We start from the raw sequence: 22529 nt of genomic DNA on the forward strand, positions 1-22529 counted from the left end.
CGTATTTAATTTCCGAATTAATTAGACAAAAACGAAATTTAAGGCTGCTCGTGTAAACGAAAGCTGAATACCGTCGCGTACTTTTTATATTCATCTTATTTTCGGGGGGTAGCTGTATATGACGTTTAACAACGTAACGAATTGAAATTGCAACGAGTAAATTATAGCTAACATTGTTATTATTATTAGATGTTACATTATTTCATAGTAATTGTGTTAAATTTTCTGTATAATACGCGAGCTCTACACAATAGTCTGTTTTGTCTTTGGCATATAATGCACCACTAATCGCAGCCCAGGGAATCCTCGAAACGCGTCATCATTAAGAATCCATCTCGCTCATAATCGATGCATCTCGCGCTTATCGGCCGTTGGCGGTGTAAAAAAAAAAAAAACAGGGAAAGAAAAGAAAGGATCGAATCTGGAATAAATAACGAGCCCCCGTTTCTCTTTTTTCTCATTGCAGATTGGCGGCGCTGCAGTAGCGTCGACGAGGACGTCGAGGACGACGACGGCGTGATCGTGTCGCGGGGGTGGTGGGGTTGAAAATCGGCGCTTGCCCGGTGTCTCCTGTGTGTGCCTCTCTCTTTCCCCCTTCGATTCTCCTTCCCCTTTTTCCACATCCACTACCCCCCTATTCTCTCGGTTGCTGCCTCTTACTCTTACCCACGTGCGTGAGAGATAAGTGTGCGTGTAGTGGCGACGCGTAAGGACGCACACGCGTCCCGTATAGAGGGAAGCGAACGGCAGCGCCACCACGCGGCTGCGCGCACAGCACCGCGATCCTGGCGGTGGTGGTGGTAACGCGCAACGTGGTGGGGGGCGCGTGTCACCTGTCGTGACGTTGCGCGGTGTCAGTGTGACGGCAACCGTCGTGGGTTGTGGATCGTATCGCGTCGCGTTATCAGTCGAGTAACTTCGCGGGGTACATCGGAGTACAGACGCACGATCGTCGGTCCCGTACGTGGTGTGCACAGTCGTCGCCTGGGTTCTCTTTCCTCGTGGTTTGCCTCACCCCAACACCCGTTTGTCCGCGTCCCTTCGGTTTCGCCGATTTTCGAGTCCGTCGAGGCGCGGTGCGAGCACGCCGCGTTCGATTCTCACGAATGTGCGTGGCTAGGGTGCCGGTCCTGAAGGAAACATGCGTGAGCAGAGCTGGAGGACAACGACTGCGACAACGACGAGGAACGCGCAGCACGTGACTGCGGCACCCTCGCACGTTCTGCTGCAGTGAGTGGAGAGAGAAAGGGAGGGAAAAGAGAGTGATAGAAACAACGTCCTTTCTCCTTCCGTTGTTACGAAAATCGGAGTCCGTGCGTTAACGGGTAGTAAAAAGAGTGTGCCGGTGATTGGTGCGGTATACGTGAGTTGCTACTCGAGATTCTTTCGTTCCGTGATCCCCTAACGGTGGAGACTCCGAATCCTGGCACGTTCCCGTTCGAACCACCCGAGAAAAGATGAGGCGTACCATCTTGGAAACCAGGATGCACCCTCTGTTGTCCTGCTGGTGTGTCGTCGCCACGGTCACCCTCGCCTTCGCAGCGTGGCAAGAGAACATCAGGCCGAAGATGTACGTCCAGCTCGGTAAGTGAAACGTTATCTACGTATATCTACATCTACTAAAAACTCGATGATTAACGCTTGTAAATGGTCGAAATTTCATTGGAATAATCAACTCCGAATAATCGGCTCCGAAACCCTAGAAACTCGGTGACTGATCCGTCGTTGAGACGCAGATAGAGACATAATTTCATTCATATAATCGACTCCGAAACACGCATTCTTATCTGTGTACAAGTTCCATTGATCTCTGTGCGTCCTTCGTTGTGAGGCGCGGCCGTCGGCTTAAGCGATTCCTGGAACTCGCGTTACCGCGAACGACCGCTGTTAGATTACGTATCTCGCGTCTCGGGCCAAGGCTGATCATGTCAACAAAGGACGCGTTCCGAGAATTGGGGGGAGAGGAAAAAGTTCCTTCGAGTTCGAACAACACCGACGCTTCCAGCGAGCAACAGAATTTTCATTTCGGAGCGTGGGAAAATTCTCGAATTGAGAACGCTCGATTTTCCCCTTTTTCTTCTTTTTTTCTTTTTTGCTTCGCTCTTTATTTAGAATTCCATGCTCGGTGCTCACCGATCGAACGAAAGAGAATTCTTCGGTAACAAAAGCGAGCGTTCATCGGGCGTATCGGGATTACACTCGAGGAAAAATTAAAAATTCCTTGGAAAGGATCGGCTTTCCTCGTTTGCGAAAGGGAGCTTCATTTTCCCGGTTTTCTCGCGTACCACTCGTCCGGGGTAGTCGAACGACGATGCGGAACGGAAGTTGCACCGGGTGCAGGGTCATGGACCTTCCCCCACTCGGTATTGTTTCACCCTTAGCGCTAGGGGAGCTATGTGTGCAACTCGGTGACTGTAAACCCTAATCAGTGACATAACCAGAACCCCGTACTAGGAAAGAATACAAAGCTATCGATCACCGTGTCCCGTTTAAATGATTAAGGCGCGCGATATAAATGGAGTTCGAGGAAAAACTCGATGCTCGCGATTTGCCACCGTTGCTTCGCTCGCGAACAGAGATGGGCACTATTTTTTTCTTTCGAATAATAGATGACAAACGAAAACGGAACACGGTGATTTATTCTCATCGTTTATTTAATTGAACGGTCGTTCGGGACAAGCCTCGGCTCGGTTAACGTGAAATATTATTTTATAATTCAATTTCATTTTATAATTAACTCGTGATTTAGTTTCGCTTTATAATTAATTTGTTATTCTATTTCATTTTATAATCAATTTATCGCATAATTCAAATTGTAATTTTAATTGAACGTATAACGGAGCAACGGTTGTTTATCATCTATTCGTTACTCGAGATGTTTATCTAGATAAGTGTTTTGCTAGTCTGTGTCTGCGAGGCACGCTTGTGCTCGATAGAGCGTTCAGTCGATCCACCTCTCGTTCGTTTGCTTTCATTCTCTCGCACCTCGACCCAGAGACGCGAAAACAGACACTCGACGGAGCGTGACGGATTAAAGTGTCTAGCCGTAATTAAAAGACAACGGATAGGTACATCGCGCAACTGATCGATATTTTGGAGTCACGGAGATGCTGCGAACCATTCCACTCTGATTTTGGCGAAACTTTGAGGACTGAGACCATCCATCCTTCCAAGTTTCACCCCCTCGATGTATCCTCGAAAACTGTTAGAGCCGCGTGAAAGTTTTCCTGACTCTGGTAGACGGATTTTGAGAAAACACCTTGTTTATTTTTGAAATCTCCAACGCGGCGTAACCGCCGCACATAACTATACTCGACGCCCGGCATTCATCATTGTTTCCGAAGTAAAACGATATTTTGGCCAGACCAGTGACGAATTAGCCAGACCAGTGACGCCTGTTCTCTCGCGCGACACGCGTAGACGTCAGCGAGAGTATAAAAAGCATCGCGACGCTGTCTGGTGGATAGCCGAGCGTGGACGCGCCTCGGCGTGAAGTCTCGTTCCTTTTGGATCTTTTAGCCGTGTAAACGCGTCAGACGCGATCCATCTTTTCCCTCCAATGATTTTGTGCCGATGAACCCTTGGCATTGACTCGCGATCGCTGTTCGCTCTGATAACTTTGCTCGTTGCTGTACAAATTACGCTCGACGGGACCTCAAAGATCTCCACGCCTGAGATACTTATTTCTTCGATAATCGTGGGCAAGTCGATACCCCGAGCCTCTGATAAAAACACCCGACGTATGATCGTCGTATAATGAAATTATTTCGCGAAGAATACAGGTCTGGAATTTCGGAGCAGACGAAACGTTTAAACGAAACGGAGCGTACGATGAATCTTTGTTTTCGTTATGTATCGAAGTAATTTATCTGTTCTGTTTGAAGAAGATTTAAAGCCAATTCGATGGAAACTTTGAAAAATAAAACTGGACCACGCGCTTCGATCGACAGCATAGTTCAATATTTACATGGCGAGATACATTTACCACCCGTTCTCGACGCGTGAAAACAACTTTATAAGCAGTAACCTGTTGTAACATTAGAAACGCTTTCACGCCTCGGATAGATTAGAAGATAAGGTTAACGACCCGATGAGATGCACAGCGCGCATCGCAAACACATCAGTTACCACTTACGTTAATTCGCAGTTGCGTAAACACACTTGTCTCTCCGCAGTCGCGTTCGAACGTATTGTACTTATCGTCGCAACGCATCTATTTCAACCAACAGTTGCAACATTACGTATTTAGCGTCTCGTAAGACCGTCTGTACACCGGAACGAATGATCGATCGGTCTCCACTCGCGACGCTACTGTTTGTCGAACGTTAACGAGGTTTTGCGCTCGTTTAATGGGACAAATTGGAGGCGGAACAATGCACGGAGGAATCGTCAAGGGAGAGGGTTAACCCTTTCGTGTCCGCGGTGACGTTTTCGGTGCACTCCACTTTCGGGCAATTTGTTAAACGTATCGGAGCGTGTGTCCGCGGTCACCCCCAAAAATTTTCAGCTAGTACTCGTGCTATTATTTTCTAGCGATTTCGTTGTAATTGCGACGAGACTGTTGTGCATCGACGAACGAACAACGCGCGTTGCATTTAGATGCCCCGGGGCGTCGTTGCAGATGCAACTTTGAAGATTGACGAGGGGTGTTAGGTGAAGTTCGCGAAATCGTAGCAATTTTGAAAGTTTGGAAAGTAGGCCCGTGTAGCGCGGTTCCGACGCTGCGACAACGGAAGCGCGGTTACCGGTAAATCGAAACGTAAGCTCGTTAGGTCGTTATGAATTTCATCCGTGCATTATTTTCCAATGGCGACGCGTATAGAGGCGCGGTAGGAATTGAAATTACACGAACCACGTGTTATTAATACGCCACTGGCATTGCGGCAACGGCGCTGTTTTGCCCACTGAGGCAGAATTTCTGCTAATTCTACAACGGGGAAAACCACGCCGCAGAACCGAAATTGTAATCACCGGGAAATGCATATTGCCGTTACGAGAGGGGGTATCGCCAGAGAGACTTGGCTCTTCGCTGACGCAACGTTTTCCACGGTTGCACGTTGCGATTCCATGGACTGCTAATGCTTATTTTTACATGGTCCCCCTCGAAAGGATACGCTGTTATTGTTAGTCAGGTGTAACAGCGTCGATTAAATCCTCTTTACGCTAATTCTACCTGGGTTCATCCATTGAAGGGACTAGGCAGGCAAACTGCTCGAGAATGACTACAACTGCAGATTCTCCCGTGATGTTTTCATGTATCTTGCAGATTAGGAAAACGTACGCAACCTACGGAAATATAAGATTCAAATGATTGTTAGAATTGTTAGTAAAAGATTTCGCTTTCGTACTCGATATTTACTTTCTCGGGCTCGATCCTAATCTCCTTTGAATTCTCTCGATTCGCGGCCGCTCGCACATCTTTTTCTACTTCCATTCGTTCTCTCTCTCTCTCTCTCTCTCTCTCTCTCTCTCTCTCTCCCGTCTCTCTGTGACACTCATCACCAACGTTCCATTCGTTCCCGTCATTCGCGCGCATTTACATAACCTATAACATGATAAAGGTTCATTCCACGAATGCGCACTTTTGTGGGAAATAAATTACAGGATTCGACATAAATTTGATATATCCGTTTGCACTCGGGAAAGATGCAATTCCGACTTCAACTCCTTCCCACTGTTGCGATGTATCTCAAGCATTTGGAAATTTTGGGGATACACGCGGCAAGATGAAAAGGAGGACGCTCGAAACCGTACAGTATCCGCGTGTAACCGGACTGGAACAAAACGAAAACAGATCAAAGACTAGGCAGGCGGATGCGTCCGTAGCAACCGGACGATGCACCCAAAAAGGCGGATAAAACCGTCCAATGGCGCATCAGAGTATGTACGCGATTCACCGAGCGCGTATACGCGGCCCTGGCAGTTAAAGGGTTAATTCGTAGACTTGCCGTTCGTGGAAAGTTTCGTTTGTTCGTTTTCTATCTCTCGGGGCGGGCTTTTATCTTCCGGATCGTTGGCCTCGAAACGTAAAAATCATCGACGCGCGGCGATATTTCAACGGACGCGGGGAAAATGGAGCGCGCCGCGAATCGCCTGTCCGACGAGTGGCATCGATTATCGTCCGCGCGATGTTGTTTCGCTAAAAACCGAGAAAGGGGAACAAAAAATGGGGCAAAAAAAAAGCAGCAGCGTAAAATATCCACACGCCTTTCGAACCTCGTAAATCAAGGCTCGTATGCGCCGCCGGGAACAGGACGTTTAAAAATCGAAAACGCGGCGCCGCGACGCGATCGAAGCGCTCTCCCGCTCGCAAGCGAGCACCTCGACGTGCTACCGATTGCGAATAAAAGGGAGATCACTGAACTGGAACCGCTATCTTTGCTGGTCGAAAACTGCGCTGGATCGATAATAACGACGAAACCTATCTCTGCGACGTGGTCACGAAATTTCGTGCGAAAATCTGCCGATTCGAATGGAATAAATGAAAGACAAATGGAGAATTAACGCGTTTGATCTGGGGTGCGTTTAATCAGGTGGACCAAGTTCTGGAGGTTCGAATGGTGGCGTGGCAATTATTTTCGTATTACAAGAGATAACGGTTCCACTGGTTCTGAGCACGCTGATATAAATACCAAGTTTATTAGAGGGACCGCTACTTTTTAATTCATACAGTTTATCGATGTCGAGACGCGTCAAGGAGACTAGGCAGTTTTCAGAGGAGCTTTAATTTCGGAGCGATTTCGAGTCCTTTAATGGATCTCGACGCATTCGTGACCGGGGGATGCCAATTGCCACGAAACGGCGCGAGATCACGATATGTCTAACGCATTCGTGCGAATGCGTTATTAAAAGACACCGCGAATCGGATACGCGGTTGATAATAGGGCCGGTTACAAGTTCATTATTGCATCGCAGTCAAATGGGAGCGTTGGATCGGAATATGGTCTATAGCGGCCAGTTAATCCATATTACGGTAACTTTATCTGGCAGCGAGGAATACCGCAGCGGACCAATCACAGCACGGCCTCCCCGACCGATGAGAGGATACATTATGATTAGTTTCAGCATACCGTATACGCGACCCGGCACGTATAACCTGACCTCGGTCCGACCACCGGGTAAAATTACTGGGAATCGTGTCAATTGACTCCTCGCTTGAGAACCATGAAACGTAATTCCACTTTCGCAGCTTCCATCCCCGATTGAACGCGCGAAGGAATCGAATTTTCGCGTTCGAAGCCTGTTCTTCGTTAACTTTAGCGAAATCTGACCGGAGCGAGAGCAATCGCGTAATTTGCCTCGTGTTATTTTTTAGAGATACGTCTAGGCCCCCCCCCCCCCCCCGCCTCCCCTCCCCTACCCCAAGTTTTCGTTCGTCCATCTCACGAGATTAAGGTTTGTTTGAAATCTGAAAGTGAAGAATTAGGTAACGTTAGATAAAAATTCACGCGAATCTGCTTAATTTGCATACTCATTTCGGCCAATGCTCCAGCGAACAACTCGTAAAACATTTACTAAAAAAATTAATATATTCCATATTTTTAGCCTCCGAGCGTTTATTTAAATGAACGTTTTCCGCCTCCGAGTGCCCTTCTCGGATTATAAATTTTGTTGAACCAAAATATTTAATACGAGTTGTACAACATTCGCGATAATTACGTTGAAATTTGCAATTGAAGACATTTATTACATGTTCTCTGACGTGTAGAAAGCTTTAAGCCGAAAAATATGGAAAATACAGGTTTTGAAATAAAATTTTGATTTAATTCCATTCCACGAGGTTCGTGATTTTTGCAAGGTGACGTAGTACGAAAAACGCCGTCCCAGGAAATGGACGTTCGCTAGCCGCGAAGAATGCACCTGAAATTGATGTCACCGTATCCGCGTGCGCTCTTTGAAGACTCCCGGGGATAGGGTGAAGGATAAAGAAGGCGAAACCACCGCGGATTAATGCCAGACAATTGGCGAGGTGTAGGAGCTCGCGAGCCTGGAAATGATTGATTCGATACGAGACGACGAGAGGGGTCGGCCCTTTTTAAGATTTCTCTTTGAGGATCGTTCGCGTGTACATACCACCCCCGCATTTTTTGTGAGCCTCGAGTGTGTACTCGACGATAGAATAAGTAGCATACTGGCATTGCCGAGGGGTTCATAAATCTTTTGTCGAGAAGATCCCCCCTCTGCCATGCTCGATCCAGGAAAAAAAAGCAAAAGGTCAAAAGCATGCGGCGGCTGCTGCTGCTGCCGCCGCTGCCGCCCGCAGAGAGCGAACGAAGCGGTTCCTTCGTTGCGGAGTACAAGTAAAAGTGTCCTCTTATCGCGGGTGTTGACTCGACCTCGCGGTGTACCGGGGACGAGGGGAACGGAATCGTCGTAAATACGATTGCCTCCGCGAAACTTGGATGGAGTTTCTCTCGCGTCATTTCTGACGACTACCATCCCCGTAATGCGTCCCCTCCTCCCCAAGCCGTCGATGGATAGACGATTAGTTGGCGATTTTATTATCGACCCGAAACTTGGTGAATTCTTTAATATCGAGACGTCGAGGACCACCCTCGCTCGGAAAAGTTGTTTTCTCCGGCGAGCTATAGCGGCGTGTCTCATAACGTCCGAGTTCCCCTACTTCAAAGCGAACGCGGAGTTCCGATGCATTAATATAATTTCCCGAAGGGAAGAAAACCGAACAGAATAACTCCAGGACTGGTTCCATTGACGAGAGTAACGTCTAAAGATAAGTTCAGAAGTTGCACCGACGATCTCTCTGTTTCGATTACGACGTTAGGCAATTGAACTATTCCTCTTTGGTTCATCACGCTTAGATCAAGAGTGTCCAGTAAATAAAGAGTGAATTCTTGGCCGCGACTAGGCGTCGCGGTCGATTATTCGCGTGTCCTTAACCTACAGATTAAAATATCGCGCTCGGAAGGCGAGAGTTTCGATAACGAGACGCGCCCTGGGTAGAAGCGAACGAGAGAGAGGTTAACGAGATTCACCCCCGTTCTCCTTTTTCTCTCCCGCGCTTTGGGTCATCGTGGCTCGATAATGCTGTAGAGCGTCGCGCGAGCCGTCTATATTTTCCTTCTCCGAAGGCATCTTCCACGTCATTGGATCGAATGATAAAATTAAATGGCGTTGTGGCTCCGTCCGATGATCTCTCCGCGGCAAAGTTAACTGACCTCCCGCAGTTGCGGATTCGCGTGACGCTTTTGTGCTCTTTTTTTGTCGTTTTATTTCCGTCTGTCGTGGCTCGACGATTGCCGTCCGTGTTCTGCCCTTTGTTCCCCGACGTTGACCGTCGTACGTGCGTCGCGTGGTCGGCCGATCTTTTCCTCCTCGATTTGGCCGGCTAGAGAAATTGGTTTATCGGCGGACAAAGTATGAATAATTCAAACCGGACGATTCACAGTCCAATCAATTCGGATCCGAAAGCAACGGTGGCAGCCGGTAGTCTAGGGGAGACCCTTGCTCCATCGAGGCTGAAACGAAAAGGGCCATTAGCAGGACGGTCTAGTCTAATGCGAAGGTCGGATCCTCCGTCGCAGCCCTCTCGTCAATCAAGTTTAACCACCCTCGAAGCAAATGAAACAATAATCATTTGCATTGGCACTTTGGCGCGGGGAGATTAGTTAAAAACAATGGCGAGAATGGTATCGTTATAATGTCCCTGGAAAACGCAGCGTTCGTTGCTGACGATAGATCTTTCGCGATCCGATTGTTTTGACGGGATGTTGATTCTTCCGAGGTGTCTTGCACCTCTTGCCCACACCCTGTTGCTGCGACGACGGGCCGATTTTGTTAAAAATGGGTGGATCGATCAATCGAAGGTTTTCGTTTAGCTTCGTCGTCTGGCGCGACCCACGGAGTTCGACTACGTTTAAAACAAAATTAACGATAGTAGTTTCAATGTTCGGTTCAACGTGACCGATCTTGTATGTATACGCAAACACTTTCCAATGCGTCAAGCGATATTCCCGAACGCTCCATTAACTTTCAGCTCGAAATATTGCTTGCATAGATTATTGCGTTGCACGCATCATCCCCTTGTTTATGCGTAATACCGACAACGGGAGAGCAGCAACATAGTTTACATAGTAAGCAACTCTCCTCCATTGTTTATGAAGTTGATTCTCGCGGTGGACTATTGCGTTGTTGCTTCTGCGAAAAATATCCGCCATGGATAAATTCAATGGAGGGAATCGCATCAACGAAGCGACCCGTCTTTCTCGGGGCTTCGCGTTGCGCCAAGAACGAATCGATTTTCTTCGTGAATCGGATCGGTTCCGGTTGGATTCTAGTACTCGGCGCAAGGACGTTCGATTTTACAGCCCATTAAGAACATCGCCTCGTTAAGGGAATAATTTACGGGGCAGTCGTTCGATTATTTAAAGGGGATCCTTTGGGGTCGAAAAAATGTTAGGACTCGGGGATTTTTTTTAAAGACACGGTACGTCTAACGTTAATATTGAAACCTATTCCGACTTTCAAGTCCACTTCTATGAAGTTGGTTTTTTAATTGTTGGATGGTAGCATAAGCTCTTTTTTTTTTTGGAAGCTGCTTGGAGACAACTCTGTAAGATGATATAAGACAATGATGGACGCCTAGAGTTTTGAATCCGTATACCCAGGGTTTCCTCTTAACGCGCGACGTGGTTCGAGAACGGAACCATGTATATTTAATGGTCCACCTGCATCGTTCGAATCCGTTTCCAACTCAAACAATTCTGACGTCTCTATAATAACGTTCGAGGCGGAGCCACGCCGGCCCGAAACAGGCAAATGTCGGTGTTCTAAACTAAAAGCAATGCATAATTAATTCAGCGCGACGGCGAATTAGCGCAACGTACACGGGCTGAAGACAAAAACGACCCGCTGAAAATGGAGCTGCGAGGGACCAAGGGCGAAACAAGAATGAGAAATGGAGCGGGGGGTGGTGTGATACTTTAAAAAAAAAAAAAAGCGAAAAAGAACGGGAGGAGTAACGTACGTGACATCGAGTCGTTCCGCGAACAAGTTTCGCAAAACTCGATTACACCAGTTTTTCTCCATTGTTGATTTTCGCTCGCGATTTTTCCGCGACGTCTTTGTTCTTTGCGCGCGTACACGCCGCGCCGGTTGCACTGGATACAGGCTAGTTGATACGTTTCTTTGGTTTCGAGTTTTCTCAGAGTCCCCCCTTTAATCGAGTTTCGAATTGAATTCTTCGCGGAACGCTCAGGGGACGCATCTTAGGGGATTACACGATTCTTTAAATCGCGGCAGCTGGAATTACCGGGACAGGCAACTTTATCTCGCGTCTTGCAGTTTATCCGATTGGTTCTCCGCTCTCTACTAACGCCTTACGCTACATTCAACGAATGTTATCGTAGAGGAGTTACTTTGTTAGGCGACGGGAAAACGACGAGACGAACGACATTCCATGCCCACGGAACGAGGATCGCTGAACCGCGTACGCAGGCTGACGCATCAGTCGAATATCAGCCGTTGCTATCGGTAGCTTCCGCTAGCATCTCGAAACCACCGACGTACTCGGTATTAGTAGTCTTAGTAGGTTGTAACTTAACGCCAATCCGTTGCAATTTGCGGTTTAATCGAGCGTATCTGGTGGATCAATACGAGAGCGGCTCGTCCTCCATCCGCCTTCCCCGTCGCGTTTCTCTTTCTATTGCGTTTCTAAACTTGGAGTTTCCGTCTACTCTGTTCGCGCTTTCCACCCTCTCAGCCATCAGTGCCGTCTTTTCTCCCCGTTTCTCCTTTCGGAGTCGGCCCTCTTTTAGCCGCTTCGCGGGTATCGTTAAGATCTTTAAAAGCTTTCCACCGGCCGCTCGGGAAAGTTTGCGCGGAATTACGATTATCATCGTTTCGATCGGGCGTCCCTGATTTCGCGATTAATCCGACGGAGTAGTCGAAAGGGATGGGCGATTTTCTCCAATTCTGTGGCCGAAGTTGCGATTGAGAGGCGAAAGGGATGAGAAAGAGGCGGAGGGAATCATTGGAATGTACGGTTGTTCGTTAGAGACACAGAGGGGAAAAAAGATCGATCGATCCGCTCGCTGTTATTTTTCTTCGTCTAGATCGGAATTGTTGCCAAAGTCACTGAACGGAGTAAGAAGAAGACCGTCGAGCATCGATACGAGAAATTTGCTAAAATCAGTTAGACCGCCGCGATTTGTAATTGTCAGAGTGCAAAATTGAAGCGCTCGAAATTTAGCAGCGCTGCCGTGAGGTATAAAAAGATTTGGACGGAACGGACTATAATTTTTCGATTACACTTTCCCACGAGCCATTTGCGACACCCCTTCCATTAAGCGGGACAGCTTGCTCGTTCCGTGTCACGGAGTCTTCTCTGCGCGAATTTCACGGAAATTTCATAGGGAACCGCGACCGTCGCGTTATTACGTTAATTAACTTCGACACTATCCGAAATCGTTCCCTGGTTTGTCATAAATTTAAGAGGCAGCGCGAGCTCGCGCGCATGAATCACCAATTCCAAGCTGCCGCGAGAATAATTGCGACGATCGTCGGCAGTCGTGATAAATAAGCGTAATACCGCGGCATTTTAACGCGGCTTTGTTTCACGGATGGTAATATCGCGGCCAGCGTACACGACGGGGAATCCATTATGCGTACACCCCCTCGCACCGCTTACCAAAGAAAGGAGCTTTTCACGGGTTACGACTCCTAACCTTGCCCTGTCGTGATCTGAGGCCATTTGACTTGGATCCTGCGCTGGAGCCACAATTTTACATGAAAAAGGTAGCTAAGAAATTTGTGTGCCACATTTCTCTATTTCAGAGATGTTTCGACCATTTATTTTTACGATCTTACGCTGTTTAAAAATTCTCTCATAATGTAGTAGCGGAAGTATGCGCTGCGAGGGCGAAGTTTCGCAGACGAATCTCTTGGTAAAGTGTATCTAAAGAAAGTGAGATATCGCGAATCATATTATTAATTACCCAGATCAATTGTAAATAGTTCTTTTTCTGTGAAAAAAAAAAAAATAGTTTTTATTATGAATAATTCGCAACCCAATCTGTAAAATACGAGGCAGTTTCATCCCCTTATAACTGTTTTTCCAAAGAAAATTTGTGCTCGCAATGGACAGTGCGCACAAATCGGTTAAAATATGGGGGAAGGGGGAGGGTACAAACAGTAATCCAGCTGAAACGGGGATGAACGAGCGTTTTCATTGGGTTTCCAATGGTGCGCATTATGCAACACGGGGTTAACGGCTAACGGAGATATCGTCGGAGGCTTTTCAGCGGTCATTGCCGCAGAACGGTGACTCGTGTTCTGCGAGATCGATCGGTCTCTGGAGTATCCTGCAGGACGCGTCACCGCGGCGCGTATTCTGTCCGGTCACGAGCCCCAATGTACACGATCCTTCTCTAGGAACATCAGTTTCACATACGCGCGTACACGTCGCGTTATTAATTTCTCCCGTGTTCGGTCGAATGGGCCACGATATAATCTTTAACGGCGCTGGTCCGTAGTCGAATCCCCGATCCCCCAGCAACCGAGCGTCGCGTCGTTTTTAAGCCACTTTACCCACCGGAACCGATAATTCCTATAAGCGTTCGGCTTGTACTCCTCGCTTTTGCCGTCGCATTTCCGGGCTTTCCCGTTCCCGCCGGCTCTAAAGGCGATCTCTCGTGTTTTTCGGCCCGCTTTCAGTGACTCGGCGTTATTCTTCTCGCACGAACCGCTCCGATATGGATTTTCCATCGTTTTCATCGAGCTCGAACGTGTTTGCGACAATTAATCATTTTTTCGGGGGGAGGAAATATTCTGGGAGACTGCATATTCTTGAGATTTCTGACCTTTTTAAAAATATCGCATCCTCTCTCACATACGAACATGCCTGCAGAGTTTCATATTAATCCCACCCTTTAAATAAATGTAGTGTAACTTTCCAAACCAACATGCCCGTTCGGCGTGTATCGAGCCCGAATCGAGCGAAACGGGTCCGGTCGCAGTTGAGAGTTATGAAATATTTCGTAACGAGTGGCACAGGAATCGATGTCGCATTTTAAAGAACGCTCCCATTCATGGTCCAGCTTTGTACCTCGCTGACCGATCGGCCTTTTCCCCCCTCAGTCAGGATTTCTCGCCTCGAGTCACGAATCAGAAGCTTTTCAATCGGTCGTCGGTACGACTGGCATCCCGGAAGATCGATCGTCCTTTCTCCGTCTCTTTCTCCGTGCTCCCTTCCGTTCCGCAGGACGATGCGTCACTCGTGAGATAGCGGAAGGCCAAGGGAGGGAATGGTAGGGACAAATGGAGGGTGTCCGGAGGGTACTTCGACTCGGGCACCCGTTGCTCTCGGAAACGACTCTCTCTTCCTCCTTCCTACTCCCTCCCATCCTTTTCATTCACTTTTGCGTCTGCATTTCTGCCTCTTCTCCCCTAGATTCTGTCGCCCGACTCGCCCTTTCTCTATCTTCCTCCTAATATCGTGGCTTAAGACGTCCGATACACGTAGGATCGACCGTGTGCATCCCTGCAGAATCGCCAGGAAGATGCGCGCACGGCGAGTGCACGGAAAAAGCTGGCTGGTGTTTATAGTCGAAACTCCTGAACAAAAGTTTGCCTTCCTAAAGTCTTCAGATATAGTACTAAACAACAAGGGCGAGTTTTATAAATTTGTGAAAGCATTGAATAGACACAATTTACTGGTCGAAATATGAGTTTACTACATAAACAATTAGTAGCTTTGCCAAACGTGGTCGCCAATAACCTAGACGTTGATAAAAAAAAAAAATGTTGCCTATCCGCGTAATTCCGCGTGTCGAAACAAAGTGTGGCGTTCCCTAAATTCGCGAGAGAAAACTGCCATGTAATCGACGTCGTCCCACGCGTCGAAGTCACCGTGAAGCATTTCGTGATTTTCCAGGAGATAGTTCTGACCAACGAGTCGACCCGTTTAAATAAATTGGAGCTTCCCGAGACTGCAAGGTATCGTCTCTTTATTTCTTGCGAGCTTTTCCACGGACATGTATATATATTCGATAACAGCCGGGAAAATAAAAAGGACGAGAGCCAGCTGGCGGTACGGGATAGTGACCCTGCAGGGACGAATCCAGATATCGAATTAGTTCATCGCGTTCCACCGAGAAAACTCGATCGCGTTCAAAGACGCAATTTAACGTAATGATTACGATCTCGTTGTTTCAATTGGAAAAGCAGCCTTTCCCTCGCCCGACATTTCCTGGACTCCCGTACTTGTACTTCCGTTACATTAAAGTAACGGCATCCGTACAAGTACCTCGGTGCATCAACTAGCTGCGAGTCAAGAATACGAGTTCCTTTTCTCTCCCCCCTTTTTTTTTTTCTTTGTTTAATCGAGTCAAAGTTGGAGGCGTTGGTTAAAAGTTGGCTCGTTCCTACCGCGGAGAGTTAACGAACACGTTAAACAGCTGTGCGGTCGGCGAAGCCAGTCCTCCACGAAGCGTCGTCGAAAATTTGTAGAGAGATACGGGAAAGAATATTTCGTGGAAAAAAGGAGAAACGGTTGGTAGTTTCGTGAGAGAAAGTCGAGAACAGAGGGCGTGAGAAATGCACTCTGGGACTTGGGATCATTTTTGAGAAGAGAACCGAGCCGAGAAGATTTGGACGACAGACGCGGTAGTCGAGAATAACGCTGCCTTCGAACGTCGATGAAAAATTGTGGAACAACCACGCGTTGTCTTTCGAATGCAGTCGCTGTTTTTCTGAAGTACTTTTCGCCCGTTTACGTGGAAAGTCTTTTCGTAGAGTTACCTCTATGAGTGGTAAAAGCATTAGACCATCGCCATCGAATATGAATTTTACCCCGTCGAAGACCCGAGCGAAATTTCCCTCTCAAATTCCTTCGAAATGGAGGGAGGAAGGAATCTGGTCTCCTCTCCTAGCTTGACTAAAAACTATTGGATATTATCACTGAAATTTAGAAAATCGTGTAACGGGGAATTTGGTCCTCCACCCTGCCGCCATTCCTAAATTGCCTATTACCATGTTAATTTGGATGCAACAATTTTATAAAATAGAATCAACGTCGCATGGTTGCGTAACCTCCGAAAAAGAACTACCTACATACATTATTCATAATTGGTTCGAGTTAGTATGCTATCGAATCGATGACGAGGTTTCGAAGATGATCGTACGCCAGCATTTCGTAACCCTTAAAAACCTGATTTTTCAAATTAAATTAAAAAAAAATATCAATGTACTTATTATTTCAACAATTTTAACTTTTGTTCAACAGAACATTATGCGATGGTAACACAAATACAGCCAAATATTAAAATGATTTCTATTCGTGGGCCGTGCGGTGTCTGTGGCAGGACATAGTTTGCCAAGTCTTGGATTATGTCGTCGACGAGACGGGAGGTGGGCGGGGAAAACAACGGAATTGCGGGATTCACGTTAACAAAGGAAGATACACCTGATAAATTCGTCGTGGCGGAGGATAGGTTGAGGATCGACTCCGCGATTCGGCACCCTCTCTCTTTCCGCGTCTTGGTTTCGAGTCACGGTGGAACGAGCACAGAGGTTGGATGGGAGGGTACGACGGTGACCCCCAAAATGCCAGAGTCGTTCCCGTCGTTGGCATCATCGTCGTCGTCGTCGCGCGTGCATAACTTCGTGCTCTCTTGGCTATGCCAGCAGCCGGCGAGGTATTGATCGGGCTGAACCCGCGAGGACCACATGGCGACTCGAACTTCGTGCAACTTCGTGCGAATCCGGCACCCCTCGTGCCTAACATGGCGCCCGTGGGCGGTCACGTGGTCGCCACCCCCTCATCCACACGACCACCACCATCGCAAGCGGGCGCACTCGACCACCACAAGGGATATATGATGCAGCCACCAATTCCTCTCTCTTGCTCCCTTGTTCTCCGCCATCCACCCCCAACCCTCTCTAACCCTCTGCGGCTGTCGTACTCGTTTCCTCGCTCTTTCTTCCCCTGTCCTACCCGCACTCTCTGTCTCGTCGGCTGTGTCCTCTTCAGGGACGGCTTAAATATTTGCACGGCCAGGTTCAATGATATTACCCCTCCGAAATTCTGGCCGCGTCGCGATAACGAGAAAACTAGCCGTGCACGTTTTGTTGTTACACGATCGAGCGAAAATTACTGTCTTCTTCCTAGAATCATCCCTAGGGGACATCCGTTCGTCGTAATCTATGGGCCGGTTCGTTCAAATTTGAGTCATGAAATTCTGAGAACCTTGATCGTATCCTGAGAAAAAGGGACGACCGAGACTCGTCGATTCGTTCGCACCCCCCGTTCACGGTCCGGCAAAGTTTCGTATGAATCTTCAACTTTTCTTGCTCAATCGGTAGCTCAGAAGTTACGCGATTGTCTTGGCCATCTTGGCCCGAGCAAAGTTACGATTAACAGGACTAAGGCTGGCGTTAGACTCCGGGCCGATGAGAATTTATCAGCCGTGGCCTGATCCTTTGAGAAAACAACTTCGACGTCCGTAGATACCTCGGGTAGATAAGCTCGGCTCTGGCTCGGCCAAGAAATCAGATTCGGAGCGTTAACTCGCGCTTTAATCGATCGGGTTCCGATCTTGCTCATAAAATTATATGTCTTGGAACGTTCAGCAATTTGTTCGAGGTGCCCATTAACAGGTTCTTTTCGGAGATCTAAAGAGGATCGCTACAGAGGGCATCACGTCCGTTTAGAACTGCGATACACTATCCTTTCCGCTGTGAACATTTATATTTCACACGTTGATCGCTTTGTCGCGGGGGTTTACTTTACGAAACTAAGAGTATTAGACTGGCAGTCAGCGCGTTAATCGAGAGCTCTGTAGAACCAATAAACTTCACATGTAATCCTGAATAACGGCGTACGAATGAATGTCAGACAGGACCGAATAAAACGTCGAAAATGAATCATCGTACAGGATTTCTAAAATCGTTCTTTACGATTCGAATAAAGTTGCGGTCATCGTCATTGAAATATGAAACACGAACCGTTCGTTTCACCTGTCTCGTCGTAGCCCGTGGCCAACTGAAACGGTCGCCGGCGAATAACGGCGATAGTTTCCATTATTGAAACAGGCTCGAACGCATCTGTTCCCTTCCCTTAAGGGATGGTCATCCGCTACCTGCATGCCAAGGCGACACGAAACCACGCAGGAACGGAACAAAGCTCGTGTACACTATGGCATTTCGAGGTACGATCGTTCTCCGTCTGTTCCGGCGTGACTCGGAGGCTCACGACCACGTTGCCAGGAACAAAGGAGGCGTTGGTGTGACGGTGGCGGTTCGTAGCGTGTCCCACGATGCTCGATTGCCATTTCCAATATCCTCCCTCGCCGATACTGGACGAAGCGCGTATATCTGCTGCGCCTAGCCGCGAGAAATCGACTGAATTTTCGTCGTCCCTTACTTTCGCGTATCTCTCCCTTTCCGTTTTGCTAATCCATTTAATTTAATCTACCACTGCCGCGGCTCCACGCCGATCCCCGATGCCACGGGTCTCGTACGTTAGTATTCTTTCGGATTCGACGATTATTTCCACGGTAATTCCACTGGCGCCCCCTTTCTCGTCCGAGCGTAATGCTCGATGCATTATTTCCCTTTCGTCCGGCTCTTTCGCGGGGCTCTTTCACGCGCTCGCCTTTACACGCGAAATCGCGTTAAGCAACGATCCATTTGTAGTTCCATTGCTCCGGCTCTACCCTATCTTTTCCACCCTTTTGCCGGACGCACCGGCCGCTGCATTTTTGGAGGTTGCAATTCCCTCTTGCATTTTGGAATAGGAGGGGTTGCTCGGCGCGGACAGGTCTTCAATTTTCTTTTTTCAGCTTTTCCGAGTACGTGCATCATTTAAGGGCGAAATTAACTGATGGTATAGGCGAGAGATCGACGAATAAGTACTTTGTTTTATTCGTGTTTCAGGATTTTACAACCCCCTTGCTCGAAGCGTGCCCCTTTTAGTCTTTCAGCCGTAATAAAAAGGCTCGCTGCGAATAGACTCGTTCTCGGTAAAGGGTTTGGCATCCCACCACGTGAAAGGAATCCCAGGAAAACTAAAAGTCAGTCGCGGATCTGGACAGGCACGCTCGCGTGGAATCGACGAAGGTTCGTTCGTCACGCGAACTATTCGAACGCGGTGCTCCCGCGTACCCGTTGCGATAATTCGTACAGATGCGCATATCCAACCGAAAACTACGCTCCGTTTCCAATTAAGGAGTCATTGTTCCCCACGGAGCTCTCGTGGCCGCGACATTGCACGCGCATCGTCGATCGGTGCGTTTGCGGTCGCGTTCCCGAGGAGCAACGTGCGTAGAGAACGATAGCGGCTCCTCCACTTATCCCGCAGTCGTATAATTTGCATGATGAGACGGTAAAGCCGGATTGGGCCGGCTGGCTCTGACAACGTTCTCTTTTCCAGCTCCCTTCGTCCTTCCGATTTCTCCTTGTTCTCCGTCCGCGTTCCTTCCCTTTCGTCCGTTTTCACGGCCCTATCTCCCTTCGGCTTCGCAACTCGCTGTCGCGCATTCGTTATCTCACTCCGAGCGCATAGCTTTTCCATAATCTCTCCCAACTGTTCCGCCACCCGGGACGAGATAGAGGACGGATATACGCGGCCGTGGAACGACGAGAAGGTCGTAAAAGGGGCTAGTGAGGGTGGGAAGAACGCGGAGGCCACGAGAGAATGACAAAATTCTATCGACGAAGTCGATGCATTGGCGCACGTCCGCCGACGCTCGGTGTCGGCCATGGATGTGTATTGGAAATCCAGCAGGGGAAGAAAAGGTCCCTCTCTTTGACACAGGGCCAAGTCGACGCCAGCGACCTTTCGTCTCGGATAATTACAGCGCAGCTTTGATTATACCCGCGCCTCGATCCAGCGCGTTAACGAAATCGAGGCTCTTAATCGCCCCCCCCGAGACAAATCGCTATGGGAACGTTCGTTTTTCGCTCTTTGAGGGTGGCTGGAAAATGCAGTCGAAAATTTGTATCTTCCAACAACCTCGATAGAACATTATCGTACCAGTATTTGCTAAATGACTCTCCGTGCTCGATTTTTTTTTTTTTTTTTTTTTTCTTGCTGCGGTACCTCTGCGTAGAGAGATGAAGCAAGTCGGGCGAGGGTTGAAAACGTACCTCGAGGTAAATGTAATTCACCGAGAATCAAACGCGAAAAGTAGCAAGTGCATATTTCATCGCGACAGTTAGAAGCCCCCTAGCTCGGAATTTCGTCCGCATTTAAAAGTTGCCCGCGAGTTTCTGAGCCAACCTTGGCAGTTCTGGTTATTTGGGAAATTAGCGAAGTCCAGTCGCCGGACGCGCTAATAAAAATATAGCGCGCAACAGTGAGGTTTCTCGCAGCCACGTAGCCACGACGAAATCCTACTCTCCTCTCTTTCGGACGCACCGGCGGCCACACGTATTCCATTCTTTTCTCGCCCGCGATTCCCCTTCGTTTCCGACTTTAATCCCACGGAAAATAGTGGCGTGTACTTAACGCTTTAAGGATGTCGCATCTGCGCCGCGCCGTCTGGGCACGTGCGCCCCTTACGACCGTCTCCTTGTTTGCTCTTTTCATCCCTTTTTGCGCCGCTTCTCTCCAGTTTTCTTCCAACCGATCACCCAGGCTAGCTCCTTTCTTCTTTTTTATAAAGTTGTTTAGCGCGGAAACGTATGGTGCGCTGTTTGCAAAGTAAACGATCCATCTGAAACAGACGGATGTATGGATTAAACTTAACAAGCCTCTGTTTTTTATTTCATATTTCTTCTTTTTTTTAGGGGAATCGTAATACCAATCGACTCGATATTTTATACGCTCACATGTTCAACGGCGCATAATCAAAAAACTGCGGACAAATGTCGGCGGTTTTCCCTTTCAGTGCAACTTGATAAAATATGAGTGCAAGTCTACTCTATTTCTGCCGAATTTTCGAGTCGAAAGTGCAGGTTCGAGTCTAATATTTCCCCTCGTTAACTGAAATGGTCGTCTGGATAAGAATTTAGCTCCGTCTTATGGTGAAAGGGTTCATCGATCTCCGAGATGGGAAGGAAAGACGAGAGCACTTTAAATGCGGTCGGTTTAATAAAAATTGATGGCAGCCAGATAGCAAGAGGTCAATTTGACGAGTGTCGTTAGCCGCTTAATTACTGTCGGAGGATCGGGCGTCACGCATTGAGAGTTTCATGATCGCTCTCGCTCCGTGGAAAGTGCTCGGCTATTCAGCGTCGAAAACCTCGTCTAGATCGGATCGTTCGCGCGACAGTCTTTTTTACGGCTCCGTGGAGTTATTCTCAGCGCCGGCAGTTTATTACGCCCGTCGAAATTATTAATCGTCCAATCGTCTCCGTCCTTTCGCCCGAAGAGAGACATTCGTTTCGCTCGTGGTACTCGCGTGGGGAACAATGTGATTGTCTTTCGCGTTCCAAATGCGACTTAATTTGGTGTTTCAACAACTTTTAACCTTTTAAAAATTACCACTTTTCACTTTGTACTAGAACTTTTTGGAAAGAAAAGATCGTCCTCTTTAATTTCTGAGATGGGTTTGACCGTCTACAATAGATAAATAAATAGATATTGTATTCGCTCTAGTATATAATAATTATTCAATCGCAATTAATTGTACTTCATAAATGAATTTCCTCCAAATTCTCATAATTACACGGAAAATGTTGTTTTCAATACATTACAGATTTCTTGCTTGAAAATGATTACACACACGAATGAAATTATTTCCGTAGACGTTCGAAAACGAATGGGAATACAATATCGTATTCGTACGGAAATAGTAGCTATTTCTTTTCATCGTGCTTCCGGGTGGGATAACAAAATATTTGTGGACCTTTACACTGTACGTTGATCATTTAGCCTCGACCCTGGTAAGGCGAAGTTTGAGAAGCCCTGTGTTATGGGGTTAATTAGTTCCATCTTCGGCGCTAGTTGGGTTCCCCTCGAATACGTTTTTCCCACCACAAATTAATTGTCGACGAATTGGAGCTACTTGGTGGAACTCGGCTCGCTGACCAAACACAAAGGATTAAAATGTTATTGGCTCGGCGCGCGCGGTTTAGATTTATGACGCGTGCAATGCGTTCCGAAGTCCGGAGCTCGGTGCATGCGCGACGCATAATTAATCGGTGCTTTGGAAACGCTTTTGAAAAAGGTCCCCGTATATTTGCAAAGGACGCGTTCGTGCGTCTCGACATTTGAATTTTCGAGTTTTCGATGGTTCGGCCGTCCGGCATGTATTTTGAGCGAGCGTTTGAAATTTCGAAATTATCCCTGAAGCGCACACCGCGTGCAACGCTCGTTGTATCTTTGGCGAGACGCGCACCGCTCGAACTGTTGTTAAATTCGTGGAAAAAAAAAAATACAGACTCGATACCAACCGACCGTGTAATAATTTTCGACAGATTTGCCGCGGTCTCGTCGAACAATGTTGCTGGGACTCGTCGCGCGTGTACGCGAAATAAAGCCCAGCCGAGCTCTGAGCGGAATTTGATCGCGAACGTGCGACAATAAACGCCACCGATTTATGGTTCGTCAAACGGTGAGCGAATTCGGA

General features: G+C 47.8%; 1 protein-coding gene across 1 annotated transcript in view; it reads left to right on the forward strand.

Moving 5' to 3' along the window:
- LOC128890979 (semaphorin-1A) overlaps window positions 1-22529 on the forward strand; it is a 218453-nt gene that overhangs the window by 39404 nt on the left and 156520 nt on the right. The window contains exon 2 of the mRNA XM_054150069.1: window positions 467-1584. Within this exon, the coding sequence (XP_054006044.1) occupies window positions 1458-1584 (127 nt within the window). The 5' untranslated portion in view covers window positions 467-1457. The remainder of the gene's footprint in view (window positions 1-466; window positions 1585-22529) is intronic.

The sequence above is a fragment of the Hylaeus anthracinus genome, unplaced genomic scaffold, assembly GCF_026225885.1.
Source record: "Hylaeus anthracinus isolate JK02 unplaced genomic scaffold, UHH_iyHylAnth1.0_haploid 12001, whole genome shotgun sequence".
Taxonomy (NCBI): Eukaryota; Metazoa; Arthropoda; class Insecta; order Hymenoptera; family Colletidae; genus Hylaeus; species Hylaeus anthracinus.